This window comes from Rhinoraja longicauda, chromosome 21 (genome assembly GCF_053455715.1).
Source record: "Rhinoraja longicauda isolate Sanriku21f chromosome 21, sRhiLon1.1, whole genome shotgun sequence".
In the NCBI taxonomy this organism is placed as follows: domain Eukaryota; kingdom Metazoa; phylum Chordata; class Chondrichthyes; order Rajiformes; family Arhynchobatidae; genus Rhinoraja; species Rhinoraja longicauda.
This window is the reverse complement of record NC_135973.1, coordinates 30,770,130-30,791,637: the sequence shown is the minus strand read 5'-3', so window position 1 is coordinate 30,791,637 and position 21,508 is coordinate 30,770,130. Positions and strand designations below refer to the sequence as shown.

At 39.5% G+C, this 21,508-nt stretch overlaps 1 protein-coding gene across 2 annotated transcripts in view; it reads left to right on the top strand.

Moving 5' to 3' along the window:
* Positions 1-21,508, top strand: part of LOC144603792 (ubinuclein-1-like) — a 64,120-nt gene that overhangs the window by 31,356 nt on the left and 11,256 nt on the right. For both annotated transcript variants that reach the window (XM_078417496.1, XM_078417495.1), the window contains exons 9-16: positions 3,827-3,871; positions 4,423-4,541; positions 6,598-6,720; positions 10,543-10,686; positions 11,879-11,929; positions 13,845-13,887; positions 16,288-17,523; positions 19,247-19,517. In XM_078417496.1, the coding sequence (XP_078273622.1) occupies positions 3,827-3,871; positions 4,423-4,541; positions 6,598-6,720; positions 10,543-10,686; positions 11,879-11,929; positions 13,845-13,887; positions 16,288-17,523; positions 19,247-19,517 (2,032 nt within the window). The remainder of the gene's footprint in view (positions 1-3,826; positions 3,872-4,422; positions 4,542-6,597; positions 6,721-10,542; positions 10,687-11,878; positions 11,930-13,844; positions 13,888-16,287; positions 17,524-19,246; positions 19,518-21,508) is intronic.

Below are 21,508 nucleotides of genomic sequence, written 5' to 3'. Positions count from 1 at the left end.
ATTAACCACACGTTGGACTATGATTATTCCCAATCCATTCACATAATCTTGCGCAACAGTCCTTTATAGAAAACATTGGGAAATCCATTAATCTACTGCACTAATATCCATACGAGGTTAAATTCCAAGATATCATTGCGCACAAATGGGGTTTGCTCCCTCCTTATCAACCTGCACCGAAGGAATTTAAGTTAAGTTAGTAAAATGTGCTTCTGTCAGGATAGAGAATGCATGTTTAAATTACTTTTCTGGCTGATCAAAAATAGTTGCAAACAGGAGTCGTGGTCGCAGATTTTGTAGGATTGTGTCCTAAATTGGAAGGACAGGGATGAGATAATTTTTAGCATTAAATTAAACAAATTTGAGGTTGTTTCTAAAATAACAATGGCCTGGAGTTATCATTTAGTAAGTGGATGAATTTTGTACATTAGTTTTTTGAAAATGCATTGCAGTACTAATTTTAAATGTTAACTATTGTTAAAGATTATTGTTTGTCCATTTTTGTGATAAATCATCAGGAGGCTTGGAAATTAGCATGAGAAAGAGATAATTAGTTTGTTGGAGATTATATTTGGCTAACATGATTCCTCAACGGGAAATTCAGTGAGTGTAGCGACCTTAATGTAGTCCAGGTAGATTTTAGTAAGGATTTTGACTAAGCCTCATCGGGCACATTAATCAGAAAAAATCAAATGGATGATTTGCCAATAAACAAGTTTATAGCCTAATTAAACTTCCCAGCTCTTGGTTCACGGTCATGACAGAAGTGTGGTGTGTTTGATGATTTTACATAGAAGAATAAGAGGCAGATTGAAAAGCTTGCAGATTTTACCAAAAACGGTCATAAGTTCTTGAGAAAGGGAACTGGAGACCATGGGAAGGTATAAAGCAGCATTGTTTCTCCATTTTATTTGTGGTGCTTTACCAGATCCCCTTGGAACAACCCAGCTCCAGGCTGGTGTGCAGCACAATGGTGTTCTGGGCAATGGTTCAGAGTGTTCAGTTTGCCAAGTCATTTGAATTTTTATTTTGACCATTAGATTTTGCAATTGTTGCTGGATAGAACTGTTGATATGAAATTCTCCGGCATGACAAAGTCATAGATTTACTGCTTGTTTAAAAGAAAAACAAGTGCTGGAGTAACTCAACTGATCAAGCAGCATCACTGGAGGACTTGGATAAGCTACACTGTCTCACCGATGTAAAGGAGACTATATTGGGAGCACCAAATGCAGTTCGAGGTTAGAGGAAGTGTATTAAACCGCTCTCTCACATGGAAGCATTACTGGGGTCCCTCAATGGATGTGAGTGAGGAGTTGTAGGGACAGGTGTTACATCTCCACTTCCTTGGGGAGGGGGTGATTTGAGCAGGAAGAGATGAGTGAACCAAGGAGTTGCAGAGGGATTGAAAAGGAATGGGGATGAATGATGCGGCTGGTAATAGGATTACTTTGAAGGTGCCAGTGATGCCTTAGAATGATGTGTTGGATACAGAGGCTGGTGGGGTGCTGGTGAGGACCAAGGGAACTCTATCCTTGTTCTGTTTGGGGGAGGGGGAAATGAGAGCAGAACTCAGGGACCAAGAGGAAGCGCAAGTGAGGGATGCATCTCCAACAGCAGGGGAATATTATATTTACTAAAGAAAGGATTCTTGGATGTCCTAGATTGGAAAGCTTCATCTTGTGGACAGATGCGGTGGACGCTGAGAAATTCAGAGTAGAGGATGTCATCTTTGCCTGGGGCAGGGTGAGAGGAGTTGCAGTCCGGATCATTAGCTGTCAGTTGGTTTATGATCGATGCCAGTCAATGGTCTATCTGCTGTGATGGAGACAGAAATCGAGAAAAAGGAGAGGGGTGTCATAAAATCCAAGTGAATTTGAAGGAAGAGTTGGTGATGAAGTTGAAATCAATGAGTTCTGTACTGGTGCAGGAGGCAGCCCCAATGTGGTTGTAAATGTAGAGATAGTGCCAGTGTCCATATTGAACAAGTAACCAACAAAAAGGCAGGTGTAGCAGGGGCCCACAAGAGCCCCCTTTGCTACATCTTTAACTTGAAGAACGTGAGAGTAGTCAAAAGAGAAGTTTGTTTGAGAGTGAGGACAAATTCTGCCAGGTTGAGGAAAGTGTTGGCAGATGAGAATTGATTTTAATCTCTGTTCAAGGGAGAACCAGAGGGCCCAGAGACCTTCCTTGTGAGGTATGGTAATGTCAATGAACTGGACGTCCATGGTAAAGATAAGGCAATGGGGGCCAAGGGATTGAAAGTTGTTGAAGAACATGTGAGGTAGGTCGGAAGGGAATGGACAGGCAGAGATAAGATATAATTGATGTATTTGGACGTGAGCATCCTCTAGAGATGCAGCCTGATCAGCTGAGTTACTCCAGAACTTTGTCTTTTTCATGTGCCCACAATGTTCTGTTTGTGCTGGTTTGCCAAAATTAAATTTTTTCCATTAATCCATCAAGATTTATGAAGTCATTGAATGATAAAATGAGTTACTATTAATCACATGCTCGTAGTAACAATCATCTCGAGTCGACCACTTTGTTGTTCGATAAGAGTGTTTTATTTATCTGCTTTTGGAGATCTGGATGATGCTGGCACTTATTGACCTATTGATAAGATGGTGGTTAGCCATTTGAAGTAGCTGTTTATGGCATGACTGCCAGAAAATAGCTTTCTGAGTTAAAAGTTCCAGCATAATCTTATTGAATGGCAAAGCAGATGCACAGAGTTAAGCACTACTTAACTCCTGCTGAAATTTTGAAGAAATGTACAAATTTCTTTTGTACATAAATTCAGGATGCTTTCTTGAAAGATTTCTGACAGTGGGTGGTGTGTATATGGAACAAGCTGCTAGACGAAGTAATTGAGGCAGGTACTATAATAACATACAAGACATTTAGGTTGGTACATGGATAGGAAAGAAGGATATTGCCCAAATGTGGACAGCTGGGACTAGTGCAGATAGGGCATCTTGGTTGACATGGGCAAGTTGGGCCTCAGGGCCTGTTTCCATGCTGTATGACTCTGTCTCTATCACTCTAAAAAAAAAATGTAGATGACTGATCACTTTGTCTCTTGCGTATTTAAAAAATGTTAAACTTCTAGCAAGAAGGAATTTGTATTTACGCTGTCACTTTCCCATCCTGAAGAGATCCCAATGTCCGTCCTTCCCAATGAATTAATTTTGAAGTGTCTTCACTGATGTTAGAGAGTTGCAGCAGCACGCAGGAAGGCTGTACCAACAGCAGTGAGATAAATGATCAGACTCTGTTTTCTGCAGTGTCGTGTTAGCTGAGAGAAATTTTCAATCTGACTCTGAATGAAATCTTTTATTTAAATAAACAAGGAGCCTTGGTTAAATTTGATTCTGCAAGGCAGTATCTCTGCACAACATTCCCTCATAGCATTTTTTGTTACTCTGTTATAATTCATAGTCATTTATTTTGCTTAAAAGTTAACGTTGTCCAATTTAGATTAAGAAACTGAATGTTGGATTTTCGCAATTTAAATATCGAAACATTTGAAATGTTGTTCAATTGGATTCAGCAATTTTAAATTGAGGGAAGCGGACTCTTGAATTTGTGAATTAAAATCTACCAGTGTAAGACCATAGCAGACAGATGTGTAATTGCCTGCACACAAAGCAGGGTCTGGTTCTGCATACATGAACAGCACCTGTGTTGCTTTAGCACTGGTTTTCTTAAATATTTTTCAGATGAGATGAGTGTAGTGGGGAACAATAGCTGTGCTCCCCTAATTCTATTTTGGAGCTCTATTAAGCAACTAATTATTTTCTGTCCTCTTAAAACAAAATTACAGACTGAGACGAAATGGCTGGTAAAGACAGGTCAATACTTAATGCAGGTGAGCATTTCTGTAGGTTTTACTGTCTATAATAAATACCACGTTATAAGACTAAGCAAAACAATTTTTATGTACTTGTTATTATGCTCTCCAAAAACATATCCAGTAAAGTGCAACAGAAGTATCATATCTTCAAAATAATACTTAAACCTTCCATTTTAATATTCCAGTTGGAACCACTCAAATGCCATTTCTCAATTGCGCATTGTTAATTTTGCCATTCCATTAGAAATTCGATAATATACTGCCACATTTTCATTTTACAAATGTGTTATGAAGTGTTGGAGCTCCCTCTCGTGGCAAAAGATCAGTTCTTGTATGTCATGCATTTAATTACAGCAGTACAATTTATTATACAACTCTAGATTTTCTAACAGATACAGTCTAATGCTGTAGGGTTCGTGCGGAATAAACGGCGCCTTTTTAATGGAATTTGAGTTGCAGTGGTCAGCGATGTTTATAGATGTAATTTATTTATCCCCATTCCTTATCAACAAGTGCTGAAGTAGATTAAACAAAGATGAATCGTATCTGTGTATGTTTTCTCGCAGGATGGTCGGCTGAAGGAACCTATACAGAAACTGAAAGAAGCAATTGGAAGAGCAATGCCAAATCAGATGTCAAAGTACCAGGATGACTGCCAGGCTCATAGTCAAGCCAAAATTGCCAAGTATGTTATTTATAGCAGTAAAATTGTAATAGAGCCCATTTTAAAATAAATGTACAGGAGTTTAGTTTACTTTGGAGAAACCGCACTGAAACAGACCTTTCGGCCCATTGGGGCCATGCCGACTAGTCCTATGTTATCCCACTTTCTTGTCCTCTCCTTGCATGCTTGAGTTGATTACTGAAGTTCATTAACCTACAAACCTGCATGTCTTTGGGATAGGGGAGGAAACCGGAGTCCCCGGAGGAAACCCACAAGGAGAACGTGCAACTCTTTACAGACAGCTCCCTAGGTCGGGATTGAACCTTGCGATGTGAGGCAGCAGCTCTCCTGCTGCACCCTGTTGGCCATCCAGACTCTGAGGCGTGTTCTAATGTTGCATTATATTGTAGCCGCTCTGCGTATTGGTGGAGTAACTCAGCGGGTCTGGCAGAATCTCTGGAGGATGTGGATGAGGTGATCATCAGGACCCTTCTTCAGGCAGGAACTGATTCAGTTTCAAGTGTGCAAATAAACTTTCCAAAATACCAACAGTACATCAAGGAGTTCCACTGCCAATCTCTTTAAGAGATTACTTTCTACTGCAAAATTAATTGTTCAGTCTGAAGGGTGCTGACCCATAACGGCATCTGTCATTGCATGCCCTCCAGAGGTGTGGCGTGACTCGCTGCATTGTTCCAGCCCATTTTTTTAAATATAAAAGTAGACACAAAATGCTGGAGTGACTTAGTGGGTCAGGCAGCATCTCTGGATTGAAGGACTGGGTGATATATTGGGTCAAGATCCTTCTTCACTTAATATAAACTTGCATCTGGAATTCTTCATGTTCAATGTATTGTATCTTCAGTGTTTGTATTGGTTCTGTACTCCTTAAAACTCATACCTTTCTAAACTATTTCGTGTTGTGCTCCCCTAGCATGTTTTTGAGAGGAACAGTTCCAGGTTTTCACGTGAAGGTGTATTTTCTGACATTGCCCCTGAATAGTATTGCTTCATTTTTCTAGCTCGTGTCCCTTTTCTGGAGGAAAATCAGCTTGTTTCTGGCTACCCTAATCAAATACTTTAATGATCATAAGCATCCTTTCCTCTTCTATACTCGAGGAAATACCAATTTTATCTGTCTGCATAACAAAGCGCTTTTAATCTGTGCACAAATCCTCGTGAGTTGACACTAGAGCCATTCCCATTGTGCATAGCCGAGAAATGAATGATCGTCCAAATAGGATGGAATCAGAGTTTTAGTTAACAATAACTTGCACATTTTTGGATTCCAATCCCCTTTGCAAAAGAGCCCACAGTTCATTAACCTGTTCCATTATTTCACTTGTCTGGTTCCTCTTTAATGACTAAATATTAGCGATAAATCTCAACATGTATAGTCTAGCTTGATGTTGCCTTTTATGAAACTCAAATAGCATTCTGTACATTATATTATTCTTGCTCCTATTTTCCATTAGTATCCTTGTCCCATACAATATCCACAATCAAATTGCCAACCTTGTAATTCACCCGTGAATTGATTATCTTTTATAAGTGTACCAAGAAATGTGGCTATATAACTAACTGGTTTAATGTGCAAACCAAAGACAATATGCTAAGTGTACCTGATCAGTTTGAAATATCTCTTGACTTGTTAACCTAACAATATACTATTTTTTTAAAAATCATCTTGTAAAATAAACGTTATGTAGCAGCCAGGGGATTTTTGTATTTGTTTCCACTGAGAAACATTGGAAATCTATCTATACAAAGACAAAAGCACACTGTATCAAAGGCAGATTAATCCAGACGATGGAAAGCTGAAATAAAAGCACAAAATTGTGGAGATGCTTAGCAGGTCAGGCAGCATCTGTGTAAAAGGTTCACCTGAAAGATATTCCACCTGGAACATTATTTTCCTGACATTTGCAGACATTATTGTTACTGTTCAACATTTCTGTTTAATTCTTTTAAGGAAAATTAATGCAAATATCCATTTTGTGAGCCAGTTCTAGAAATTCTGATAGATGCTCATGGATCAGTTGGTGACTTTTCAGTTGATTTCCATTTTCTGAAACAGGATGATGGGAGAAGAAAAGGAATTGAAGGAGAAAATGTTTTCCGATGATGATGAAGATGATGATAAGATGGGAAGAAGAATCGTCGGACCTCGTAAAAAATTCCATTGGAATGATGAGATAAGGTTTGCTATGTTAATTGTGTATTAGACCAGGTTGAGCATAGCTATGTATGGCTGCCCATGTCATGGTGTGTAGGAAGGAACTGCAGGTGCTGGTTTACACTGACCATGTCGTACTTTATTGACTGCATATCTTGTAAGTTTGGACATTTGCAGTTGATGGATTTGATTTGTTTTAACTGAACGCAGGCAGTGAATAGAAAGTTTTATGCCAAAATGGCTCACTGCTGTCAATTAAATTTAGCTGGAGGTGACAGGGAAAGTATAAATCGAGTGAAATAAATCGTTGATATTAAGATGAAAAAGAGGAGATCTGCAGGTCAAGTTTGGGAGGAAATTAAAATTATTTTTTCAGTGGGCTATGTTAGATTTCGTTCAGTAATGCTAGATTATAAGCTTTGTTGAAAATATATTGGGTAATAAGGTATTATTCAGTTGTTTTCAAATAATACATAATGTCAAAAATATCTGGGGTAGCTTAAGTGTAAACCATATTAGAGGTGGTGGATTAATTCAGAATTTTGTGATAGACAATTTAGGAACAAACAGTACAGTGCCCTCCATAATGTGTGGGACAAAGACCCATTTATTTGCCTCTGTACTCCACAATTTGAGATATGTGATAGAAAAAAAATCACATGTGGTTAAAATGCACATTGTCAGATTTTATTAAAGGCCATTTTTATACATTTTGGTTTCACCATGTAGAAATTACAACTGTGTTTATACATTGTCCCCCCATTTCAGGGCGCCATAATGTCTGGGACACATGGCTTCACTGCTCAGGTGTTTAATTGCTCAGATGTGTTTAATTGCCTCCTTAATGCAGGTATAAGAAAGCTCTCGGCGCCTAGTCTTTCCTCCAGACTTTCCATCCCCTTTGGAAATTTTATTGCTGTTTATCAACATGAGGACCAAAGTTGTGCCAATGAAAGTCAAAGAAGCCACTATGAGACTGAGAAACTAAAATAGAACTATTAGAGACATCAGGCAAACTTTAGGCTTACCAAAATCAATTGTTTGGAACATCATTAAGAAGAAAGAGAGCACTGGTGAGCTTACTAATGGCAAAGGGACTGGCAGGCCAAGAAAGACCTCCAAACCTGATGACAGAAGAATTCTCTCTTTCATAAAGAAAAATCCCCAAACACCTGTCTGACAGATCAGAAACACTCTTCAGGTGTGGATTTATCAATGACCACTGTCTGCAGAAGACTTCATGAATAGAAATACAGAGGCTACACTGCAGGATGCAAATCACTGGTTAGCTGCAAAAATAGGATGGCCAGGTTACAGTTTGCCTCGACGTACTTAAAGGAATAACCACAGTTCTGGAAAAGGGTGTGGACAGATAAGACGAAGATTAATTTACATCAGAGTGATGGAAAGAGCAAAGTATGGAGGAGAGAAGGGGCTGCCCAAGATCCAAAACATACCATCTCATCTGTGAAACATTGTGGTGGGGGTGTTATGGCCTGGGCATGTATGGCTGCTGAAAGTACTGGCTCACTTATCTTCATTGATGATACAACTGCTGATGGTAGTAGCATAATAAATTCTGAAGTGTATAGAAACATCCTAACTGCTCAAGTTCAAACAAATGCCTCAAAACTCATTGGCCACTCATTGATCCCAAACATACTGCTGAAGTAGTAAAGGAGTTTTTCAAAGCTAAAAAATGGTCAATTCCTGAGTGGCCAAGTCAATCACCCTATCTGAATCCAATTGAGCATGCCTTTTATATGCTGAAGAGAAAACTGAAAGGGACTCGCCCCAGAACAAGCACAAGCTAAAGATGGCTGCAATACAGGCCTGGCAGAGCATCACCAGAGAAGACACCCAGCAACTGGTGATGTCCATGAATCGGAGACTTCAAGCAGTCATTGCATGCAAAGGATATGCAACAAAATACTAAAGATGACTACTTTCATTTACATGACATTGCTGTGTTCCAAACATTATGGTGCCCTGAAATGGGGGGATTATGTAACCCGTGCTGTAATTTCTACATGATGAAACCAAAATGTATAAAAATGGCCTTTGTCAGATTTTAATAATGTGCACTTTAACCACATGTGATTTTTTTTTCTATTGCAAATCTGAAATTGTGGAGTACAGAGACAATAAATAAAAATGATGGGTCTTTGTCCCAAACATTATGGAGGGCACTGTGGATCCGGGTAACTTTAGAAAATGCTGATTATATGGGACATAGAAACATAGAAAATAGGTGCAGGAGTAGGCCATTCGGCCCTTCGAGCCTGCCCCGCCATTCAATATGATCATGGCTGATCATCCAGCTCAGTAGCCTGTACCTGCCTTCTCTCCATACCCCCTGATCCCTTTAGCAAAAAGGGCCACATCTAACTCCCTCTTAAATATAGCCAATGAACTGGCCTCAACTACCTTCTGTGGCAGAGAATTCCACAGACTCACCACTCTCTGTGTGAAGAAATGTTTTCTCATCTCGGTCCTAAAAGACTTCCCCCTTATCCTTAAGCTGTGACCCCTGGTTCTGGACTCCCCCAACATCGGGAACAATCTTCCCGCATCTAGCCTCTCCAACCCCTTAAGAATTTTATATGTTTCTATAAGATCCCCCCTCAGTCTTCTAAATTCCAGCGAGTACAAGCCCAGTCTATCCAGTCTTTCCTCGTATGCAAGTCCCGCCATCCCAGGGATTAATCTGGTGAACCTGCTCTGTACTCCCTCTAAGGCAAGAACGTCTTTCCTCAGGTTAGGAGACCAAAACTGCACACAATACTCCAGGTGCGGTCTCACCAAGGCCCTGTACAACTGCAGCAGAACCTCCCTGCTCCTAAACTCAAATCCTCTTGCTGTGAATGCCAACATACCATTCGCTTTCTTCACTGCCTGCTGCACCTGCATGCTTGCTTTCAATGACTGGTGCACCATGGCACCCAGGTCACGTTGCATCTCCCCTTCTCCCAATCGGTCACCATTCAGGTAATACTCTGCTTTCCTGTTCTTGCCGCCAAAGTGGATAACCTCACATTTATTGGATAACCTCACATTTATTGCTGGAAAAAGTAATAAGATTGCTTCATCAGCACTATGGTAAATATTCTAAGCAGGAGAGTAATAGAAATTACAATTTTAGAAGTAAATTGTGTAATCTGTGGGAGCAGTCTGCATCATTTAAGGAACCTTGTATACTTATTTATTGTGAGCTCAGCCGGATTAGCACACGTACTTACTGTCTCAGTGTGACTTGACCACAGTCTCAAAAATAATAAGATGCATTCTATCATCTCTACACTTCACGTTTTAGTTTCTATACAAGTAATTGAAAAGCAATATTGAATTATTTTATATGGTGCACCTTTCAGAATGTGGTGGGAACTCATGAATGAATTTCCAATAGATTTTTACAGTTTGGGAAGCCATTAGTCTGAAACCGGGTTAGAATCGCCAATCAAAATGATCAAACTAAGTCGAACTGTTTTCTTAGTTATGTGAAAGTTGTAACCTTTGTGATGTAAACTGGAAGTTAAATGTAGGCAGCTATTCACTTTCTACATTGTGTTTAACCAAAATAAAAGAGAATGGAAGTAGTTGGTGTAAAAATATGCTCAGTTTTTTAATTGTTTATCAATAAACTGGCTAAACTTGGTGTGCCTCTTGGAGCAGATGAGTAATTCTCCATACGGATCAGGATTTGTATTTATCTTGTGCTTGGATCACAAATCCTGGACAGTGGGAGAAAATCGAATGTAATATACCCAGGTGATACTCTTCATGAAACATCAATGTATTAAATTGCTACCTCAATATTGATTAATACTTTATTGTGTTATGATGCAGAGATTTACTGTGCAGTGTGGTTAGGACAAAGATGGCCAACTATGAACAGGAGAGAAACAAGTCCCAGGGGGCAGAGGACTACCTGAAAACATTTCTGGAATCCGAAGTCAAACCACTCTGGCTGAAAGGATGGATGCAATCAAGGTACATAGTAAAGGAGTGTGTGTGTATATATATTTAAAAAAATAAAAGAGCGAGTTAATAATCAAAAATTTTCTTCAGGCTGAACCTTCATTGCTTAAGACAAGTACCCAACTGTTGGAAATTCAAGCTATTTGCAAACATGTCCAGCTTTCAGTCCAAGCTAGTTTTAAATGACCTGGTAGGTGCACATACTGCTTAGTGAGACACCTGGTCCTATATTTTCTCATATAAATACTTTAGAAAACAAGGGATATTAAAAGAAAAATATTAAATGTTTGCATATAACATTTTATTATCTTGAAGGTAGACACAAAATGCTGGAGTAACTCAGCGGGACAGGCGGCATCTCTGGAGAGAAGGAATGGGAGATGTTTTGTGTCGAGACCCTTCGACCTCAACCCAAAACGTCACCCATTCCTTTTAAACCGGCATCTGCAGTTCTTTCTTACACATTTTATCTTGTATGTGCAGCACCATAACATTTGAATTTTTAATTAACAATTTTGCTTTTGCTTGCTTATGTACAGTAGAAAATCTATGCAATTGCTGAGCTAATCTCATGGCATCACAGCTGTTGAGTCCACTTATTTTGCTAATCACTGATAGCGACAGTCCTTGGATTTAGCTGCATTCTTGCCTTAGGAGTCGCCAAATCTTGTTAAGTTTTCTTTAAGGTCAATAGTATGGCCTCTGACCACAAATTGTAGGAATAAATGTTGCTTTAATTCATAAACTGTTTCATTGCTGCTTTCTTAGTGTGTTTCCTTCGTAGGTTTTCTCCATTAACTGTGTCTTTCTGATTATGGTGTGATTACAGCAGAAAGGAAAATATTTTTTTGAATCTAAGAACTGCTGATTCTCTACTGTTCTGCAGTTCTGTTGGCAGAGCTTGCTCAGGCCTGTTGTAGTAAACCAGGTTACATTGTTCAAGATCCTGAAACCATGGCATCTGGATCCAGGACACTCCTGGTTCTCAGCTTAAACGTTGGGGGTCCATAAATGTGGGAAGGTGGGGAATACAATGGTTGCAGGCCCCACTCTGCAAGGTCTTATGGAGATTGAGGTGCAACATAGATTTTATTCTGGATTGTGGTTAGTGTAGTTGGAACAAGAACAAGCCCTGTCAACAAAACTGATCTGGGGAAGTAAAGACAAGAAAATTATATTTTGTTTATTTTTTGTTTATCAATAGGACATTGTTCAAAGAAAGCAGGATGGTACATGCACATGTCACCTCGGTACCGTAAGTATATACATTTTCAGTTCCCTTGTGCATTTATATATTTTTCCATAAAACAGCTGCAACAACTAATCTCTAATGGTGTTGGGTGAATGAAATTCATTCATGTAACTAGGTTTAGGTTTATTACTGCTGCATGTATCAGGAAACGGTCAAAACATGCTTTGTTTTGCACGTTATCGAAACAAATCCGATAATACTATACATAAATATAATCAAGTCAAACTCGAATACACTAGGTAGATCAAAGGGAAAGATACAGAGTGCAGCATATGATTCTCTGCACTGGAATGTAACAGTTTTAGAGATAGTCTAATGTTTGGAGGCAATGAGGTGGAGGAGAATCGACTGTAGCCTAACTTACAGGAGGACAGTTCAGAAGCCTGATAGCGGGAAGAAGCTATTCTAGAATCTAGTGGTGTGTGCTTTCAAGCTTTTGTATTTTCTGTCCCATGGCAAAGCGAAGGAAAAATGACTGGGGTCGGAAAAGTGTTTGTTTTTATTGGCTGCTTCCCTGAGGCGTCGTGAAGTGCAGATGGAGTCAATGGCGGTGAGTCTAATCTGTGTGATGGACAGGGCGACATCCACAATCGCAGCAATTTCTTGCGGGCTTGGGCAGAGCTGTTCCTAAACCAAGCTGTAATGAACAGTGCCCAAGTGCTTCCAATGGTGCGCCTGTAAAGGTTTAAGTCTTTGAACTCATGCCATATTTCCTCAGTCTGTTGGGCAAGTAGAGACGTTGGTGTGCTGCCTTGGTGTAGCTTCAATGCGTTTGGTACACGACAGACCGTTGGTAATATTTACGCCAAAGAGCTTGAAACGCTCGGCCATTTCCTCTTCTGCACCATCGATGCTGATCGGGGCATGTACTTCACCATGCTTCCTAGAGTCAATAACTAGCTCCTTCATGAGATTGACATTGAGGGAATGGCTGTTGTCCAGGCACCATTTTACTAACCTCTATCTCTTCCTGTACTCATCATTGTTTGTGAAAGGCCCACAACGTGATGTAATCTGCAAACATGTGGATAGAGTTAGTGCTGAATTTGACTGCATAATCATGAGTGTATAGGGAGTACAGTAGGGGATTGAGAATGCATCTTTAAGGGGCACCAATGTTGAGAATTATTGTGGAGGTTGTGTTGTCACCTGTCATTGGTTGTGGCTTATGGGTCAGATAGTCATGGTTTCAGTAGCAATGGAGAGTGCTGTCTCCTAGATCAGGGAGTTTGGAGGCGAGTTTGGATGGAATTATTGTTCGAAATGTGAACAAATAAAGTTTGTACATTTGTATGAAAATAAAGTGTTTTTTTCTCTATTTTCACTATTTTTGCATCTATTTTCAGTTGATCTAATTTTCACATTCGCTGCCCGGGCAGTAGTCTGTCTAAATGACTTCCCAGCCTTTGAGTGGACATAGGCGTCTAATTCAAATTATAGTCCTGCCTGTCAATTCAGAAAGACTACTCTTGGATGTCTACTATTTGCTGCAAATGTGTGTAACAAAAAAAAGGTTATGCTTATCCCATTAACAATCGGGAATCGCATACCAATATTGGCCATTAAATGCAACATGTTATCTGGGGTAATTTGTGAAAATTACACTTGGCTCCCTTTTTCTTCCCCTCCTCCTAACTTCAATCCTTGACCCTTTACCCATTTTGCTTGGCCTTGAGTATGGGATGTATTCCACTTACTGAAGTACTCTCTCGTGCTAAATGCTCTTGCAATCCTCCCTTCCCGACAAGTATCAAATAAACTGACTTGCGACCAACCTTTGTTCCAGCACGTTCAGCTAAATTACATTTTTGCATGAGTTCATATTTGTATTAATTACATGGTATTGTTATAGTTGGAACTACTTGGTGTAATAATGAGATCCAATAACAGTAACTACATACTAAAGTTTTTTTTTCAGTTCCAAGAAGAAAACTATTGCTCCCCCAAAGCCTAAAATGAAGGTAAATGCTACTAATCATATATGGGAATATGGGCTTTTGGATAAGGATTAGAGTGAAGATTCTCAGACATTTGACTTTTTGTATCCAAACTAACACACTTGATTTGTAACATTAATAATCCTTGATCAAAAATTGTCATAATGTTAAAGATCAAGAATGGGGCAGATGAGAAAAATTAATATTCTATTAACAAAATTGGTTAACTCTGGACCCATTCCAAACCTTGTCTGAGCTTTTTTTCCCCCAAATGTGAAGATGTATTTCTCAGTATTGACTTGCTTCAACTTTGGAAAACAAATGTAGCACACCAGGAATAAAAACAATTTTGGGAAATACAGTAAATCCTCATTATAATGAACCACAGGGAAGGAATTATGTCCATTATTGCCGATTGTCCGTTATAACTATAATGATAGTATGGTGTTATTATCATTATCAAAGAACTGCAGATGATGGTTAATACACAAAAAGACACCAAGTGCTGGAGTTACTCAGCGGGTCAGGCAACATCTCTGGAGAACATGGACAGATGATGTCAGGACCCTTCTTCAGACTGATTTAATCTGCTGATTTACTCCAGCACTTTGTGTCGTTTCACCGTAAAACTAGGTGTCGATTCCGCTCGTCTGCACCAGCGAGCCCTTCAATGGTTACTTGGCCATTGTTGTGAATCGTGTTGCAGCCCCTTGGAACAGCACTTTCTTCGGACGGCTGCCACTGACAAGTCCGAAGAAGGGCCTTGACCCAAAACGTCACCCATTCCTTCTCTTCGGAGATGCTGCCTGTCCCACTGAGTTACTCCAGCATCTTGTGTCTGCCACTGACAAGACGTGCTCGGTCACTGTGCAGCTCCCTCCCCTCTCACCTGCTGCCACTTCCAATGTTACTTGATGCTGGCGACTCTGAGAGAGAGAAGGTGAGGGAGGGGGGAGTGGGGGTAGAGGCCAAGTGGACATAACGACGGTAGAAGGAGGAGGCGGTGGCAGTCCAGCGGACAAATCGAAGGAAGAAGTGGAAGGAAGGTGCACCTTGCGAGTCGGTTGGGGGCCCTTGGAAACTTGCTCTCTGAGCAACCGGGGAGGCAGTGCAAGTCAGGGGTCTGTCTACTATAACTGGAACCCATTATAAAGGGATCTGTTAAAATTAGGATTTACTGTATTTGAGAATAGTTAAACGCTTGAAATTCTGGCGTTATGTAGCTTCGCCAGTTCATGCGATAGTGAGCTTTGCATTTAGGTGCACTCATTTGGATTACCTGTCTTAGTTCTCTAAATTCTTCTTTATAACTGAAGCAGGTTGTTCCTGGCCACTTGAAATGCCTGATATCATACCATATCATATATATATATACAGCTGGAAACAGGCCTTTTCGGCCCTCCAAGTCCGTGCCGCCCAGCGTTCCCAGCACATTAACACTATCCTACACCCACTAGGGACAATTTTTACATTTACCCAGCCAATTAACCTACGTCTTTAATCCCCCATAGTATTCACCATGTCATTGTGCTGATTGCAATTGACTAGGTTGACTCGGGCAATGCAGCACAACTGGTAAAGCTGTTGCCTCTCAGCGCCAGAGAACCAGGTTTGATCCTGACCTCGGGTGCTGTCTGTGTGGAGTTAGCATGTTTTCGCTGCGACCACGTGAATTTCCTCCGAGTGCTCCGGTTTCCTCCCATATGCCAAAGATGTGTGAGTTTGCCAGTTAATTGGCCTTTAAAAAATGCCCCGAGTGTGCAGGAAGTATGGATGCGAAAGTCGGATAAAGTAGAACTCGTGCAAACAGGTGATTGATGGTCGAAAGCCCAATTTCCATGCTGTATCTGTAAACTGAACTAAATGTGTAATTGCAGAAAATTCAGATGACTGTTCAACTAGTTGAATTGGAGTGATTAGTTGAAATAAGTATTAATTTTCCAATCGATATTCTTGGGCAGGGAACTTTATATAGATACTGAGGTAAGAGGTTTATGAAAGAGCCATTAAAAGCTGCCATCTTTCTTGCAGTGCTAATTTGTTGGTACAAAGATCACTTGGCCTGAACCAAATGATTGTATGGACGATTGCATAGCGGTAGTTGGCAAGGAGTGTGTATGTTCTCCCTGTAACCAAGTGGGTTTTCTCAGAGTTCTTCCCACATTCCAAACACTTGTTGATTAATTGGCTTCTGTAATTGCCCCGAGTGTGTAGGATGTGAAAGTGGGATAACGTGATCGTTGGTCCGTGCGGACTCTGTCGGCTGAAAGGCTTGTTTCCATACTTGTATCTCTAAACTAAACAAAACAAGCATTTCTTCATGCAGTGAAATGTACAATAAGTTGACGATGGGGAATGTAATGCAATAAAAATCATCTTAAAATAATTTAAACATTAATACACTTTTTTGATTTATTTTTGCAGGACTATATTCTTAAGACAGAGCGAAAATTGCAGCAATCGGTTGCCTCACCTCACGGTGGTAACGCTGCCTCCTATGTGCTGGGACCCTGCACCTCCCCTTTGACTCCAATAACTGTGTCAGTTTGTTCCAGTGCTGCTCAGAGTTCCAGTAACACAACAACTCCTCAGTCCTTCAGTTTAGATGATTCGCTTGATGAGGATCTATCCATTAATCAGCCTTCTCTGGAAGATGTGTCTGAAGCATTGGCTGCTCTTAATGATGCTGCAGGAAGTACCAAGAACTTCAGTCCTTTGACATCAAATTCATTAAATGATAAGTTAACCGCAGTGGTGTCATCGGAAGAGAAGAAATATATACAGAAGATTCCGACTTCCCTATCTGATCCGCCACCTGCCACTCAGTCAAATTCATCTCTCAATCTTTTAGCTGAGCAGGCATTAGCATTGGGCCAGCTGTCTCAGGAGAGGACTTCAGAAAGTGCTACGAGTCTTATCACTGCCTTTAAAAACCATTCTTCAACAAACAGCAAGGTTTTCTCGGAGACACTCCAAAGCAAACCGAAGCATCACGGGCTGCAACGTCATGTTCAAAGTCAGGTGTCGGCACAGGCTGCCAAGCAGTATCATCAGACCACTTCACACCAGAAAAGCTACATGTCATCGCCATCTTTCAGCACAAGCAAACTGCAAAGCAGTTCTCAGACTAAAACCACCGGCCAATTGCAACAACGGCCACTAATTCAGCATCTAAAAACGTCAACAAAGACTCAGAATTTCCATTCTGCCTCCTCATCTTTAGCAAGTAACATACTGACATCTCCCAGCCCTCAACGAACGTTTGGCACTTCGGTTACATCTGTCAGTTGTACATCAAAACATAACAATGCACAGAACTCCATAAATCAACCATTTAAGTCGCCAATGACTTTGGTCTCAGCAACAAAACATTCTTCCCCTTCCAGTAACCCTATTCAGAACACAACCAGTGTTCAAAGCTCTGTATCCTGTAATAGTCATCTAAATAGACAATCTCCATCTCCAGGCCAGGCATTAAATCGGCAATCACCTAATATTAATGTAAAGAAGCCCTCCATTTCCCAGAAACTGACTCTGGTGGCTCCTCCAGGTGGTAGTAATGGAGACTCAAGTAGTGGGACACAGGGTGTAGCTAAACTGCTTACTACTTCTCTTAAACCTGCAGTTGTTAATAATTCTACAGCTACAGGAGCAATGCTGGTGAGTGTAACTAGGAATGCACTTTATTCTTAATATTAATATATACAATATCATAACTTGGAAAGAAGGTTGTCATTTCACATGCTGATCTTCCTGTTATTTATACCGTGGAAGCCTTCATCTCTAAAAATGATGGATATTCATTTATTTGCTCCTTTTCTAAAAGTGTACATTACACCACTGGTAATATTATTCAAAGCAAATAATTGCTTTACAAGTTAATGCCTACTTAAGTTACATGTCACAAATGAGATTATTTTGTGCACATGTCATTCTGCTGTAGTTAAGCTATAATTGTTTAAAGTGTCTATATATTTTCAGCAATTAGAGAAAATGCAATATTTGTTCAATATTTAATGTTTACTCAGTCGTGTTTTACTGATATTTTTACCTATTCTGTAAGGGTCCACTAAATGTTCTGGTGCTGAACTATATCAGTGAATGGATAAAACTGGCCTCTGCAACTGAGAACATTTAGTCATCATGCTTGTTCATATTTTGTGTACTTTAATACTGTTGCGCTCATGTTTCCAATATTTAATATGGATTAAATTGCTTTATTTTAGTTACACAATATGTATGCACTGATGAATTTGACTTTCAAGATTATATTTGATTTGATGAAAAGAAAAAAAAAACTGGTTCTTTGTGGCATTAAACTTTGGATGTAATTATTCAGTTCTATTTGAAAGGGATGTGACTTTGGAATTTTTGTCATGCACAAGGGGAACTTGAATTGGACTTTCAAACTACTTTGAAGTAAATAATCTCATTTACCTCAAAAGGGTAGAAAGAAATGTTGGTTAGCAGAAGAGATTTTGCAAGAACATTTTTAATGTTTAAAAAAAGCAATCACAAGCAATTTTTTTTCTTAACAGTTCCGAATGAGAAATAAAAGTAATACTAGTCCTTCATAGTTTGAGTTGTCAAACTAGTCTTTTTGAGGTCACAGAGATAGAAAGATATCAGTGACCTTATTGCAAGGGATTACCAGGAAGAACATTCCCCTTTGTGGCTGTGTTTTTGTTTTAATCACATTGCTTTCAGAACAGGATGCTCATTCAACCTTCTGAATCAAAGAAAAAGGAGCAGGTGTTGAGAAAACATCTACTTAATGGGCTGTGTCTGACCCTTGGCCTGGATCCTGGATCCCTGTTTTCTCTTCCCCCATCCCCTCCCTGGCCCCTTTCACTTCAATCCCCATATTCCTTGACTTCAAGCCTTTGCTGAGAGATCTAATTCTTAATTCTGTAATGGAGCAAGTGTAATTGTGTCATGGACTAGTTTATTTTGGCTGATGTAATCAAGCCTCGGTGTGAATATCAAATAGGTTTAATCTGGACTTAACTATCCTCGGTGTAAACCAGCATTTGCTGTTCCTTCCCTGTGCGCTTAATGGGAAATAATGCAGGTTCTATGTGGCATTGTGTGTAAAAAGGCCACATTCTGATGGTATTTTCACAAAATGTAAAAAGAGTAACATTTTGTATTCAGCTGTTTTAAGATGTAAGCAACGTTTTATAATTGGTGTCCTTCATTTACTTATGTAGAAATATTAGTGTCTCAATATTTTGTTTCAGTTGCTGTAATGGAAAATAAAATGCAATGGCATTGCTTGTGTTTACAACCTGAAAATAAATAACTCAAGTTGAAGTATAGCTTTAATGTTTAAAATTTTAAATATGATTTCAAATGGGCATTTATTTTGATTTTTTTTCCTTAGTCTTTGCAGGCTACCACAGGAGCAGCATTACTTGCAAGTTCTCCATCTATGAGCCTTCTGTCACCTTCCTTTAATACAACAAACCAGAAAATAACTTCAGCAACTCTGAGCCAAGCCTCACTCGGGATGATGCCAGGCATTGTTCCTATGCACTTTACATTCCCTACAGTTTTAACCTTAGGCTCAGACTCTGCACCAAAATCTGCCGTATCAACGGATGCAATTGTCACGGGTCCTGCCCCGGGGACATTCCACCACGGCCTTGCACATAGTAAGTTGTACATTGTGGAGTCTTTTGGGGGGTGAACCAGGCGTCCATCTGGTGGTTTGGAATCACATACGATGTAATTTTATTGAAGTATTTTTGGGAATGGAAACACAGAAGTGGGATCATTTCAAAATTTAATGAGCATGTTAAGTAGTATAAATTATTTTTGTATAAAATATTGTTGTTGCCCCTTTTTCTTTGGAGAATATCATTGCACTGAAGGTATTTATTGGTAACCTACTTGAATAAATTGGCTTCGTTCAACCCATAGTTTTTTATGCCAAAATGAAGTTTGCTTTATGGATGGTTCATTGTTGATTTATCTCCCGCCAGCTGCAACAATTAACAACTCCAGCCTTAAGATGTTATGATGCGGCTATGCTAGTTAGAGTTGTTCTATCAGTAAACATTTTCTCCTGAAGACATTTCATTGCAGATGTTATTGTGAAGAAACTGAAATACTGGGATCTGTAATTTGATCTTTACTTTTTTACAAATGCAATGTGCTGGGTATTGCTCAATAATTTGACCCACAGAAATATTAGTGCAGTCTCCTCACTTCTGCACTTCCCCAATTCTCAATTTTAAGGGTGGCTTTTTAATGTAAAATAATTAAAATCACAAAATACTGAGCAATAATTAACAGCAGTAAACTAAATTGATATTTGTTTTTAAAAACTACCTTTTGTCGTCTCATTTGATAGCCTAGATTTGCCATTGAAGTCATTGTTCTGACCTGGCTTGGAATCTGCATTGTAGTTGCCAGCAAACGGCCAGGGAATCATAGCAAGACAAAGCTTTGTGAAATCCGGCCACCCAGGGCAGCAATAGACAGTGCACCATCTTAATAAAAGCAAAGGAAGAAATAAAACTGGCCCGAGCTATCATTTACCAGTTCTCTTTGTCTAGAGGCATTGTACCAGAGGACAGGAACTCTTTTGATGTTGTTCCTTTGTTTAAAAGCAATATTACCCTGATCTTAAATCAGGTTAGACAAGCATAGGATCCGAAACTTCATTAAATTCAATGGTTTTTAATTTTAATATTTTTATTGAATTTTGTAAGGACAGGTAGTGTGTACAATTACAATGGCAGCACTAAATTCAATGGTTAACATAGGCTTTAATTTTTTGTGCTTTATATTATTAGATTTGTGTCCTCTACATTTAAGAAGTTTGCTTGTGGTAGTAGTGTCATAGTTCGAGGTTGTTGAAAGTTATTAGTGGACCAGTTAATTTGACACCAGGATAGTTTATGCAATTCAGTCTGGAGAGGTGCAAGTTTGTTCATTTTCAGAAGCCATGTAAAGCAAAGAATTAGATGACAAATGTTGGAGTAGTTGAGATCTATAGAGAAATAAAGGGACCTTGAAGTGCATATTCGCAGCGGGAAAGCCAATTACCACCTCTTTGGGCTGATTATCAATGAATGTGCGAAATTACTTCAAGTACTTCCATATACTTAGTCGAGTTGCATATATCAACTCTTTCTTCATAACTTAGTCATACATTTCATGACCATTGTTCTTTTATTCAATGCCAAGAGAATTGCGATGTGTAAGGATAAAGCAAAATAGAAAAAAAACAAAAAATTTCTGTGTGTTGCAAAAAGTATCTCTGTTCAGTAACCATTCTATAGAAAGAGGAATATACTCATGATAGGCCTGACATCGTACATGTAATCCAAGAACTACAGACTGTTGGAAGTAGTAGTCGTTTTTCACACATGAATGTGTCACAACGCGTATGCGCGCTTGGCGTGCATTACTTGTTTTTGCTGACAAGTTGCATTGTGCGCCATATTATGGATTTTGATGTAAAATTCTGAATTTTGGGCATCAAAATTATGAATTTGTAAAATCAAATGTTGGGAGGCCTGATAAAGTAATTGGGAGACCAAGAAGGTGATTGTGGAGGTTGTTGGGGTGGAAGGTGAAGAGAAGGGGAATCCCATCCTCTCCTTGGTTTGGAGCAAAGAGGGTGAGAGCTTTTTAT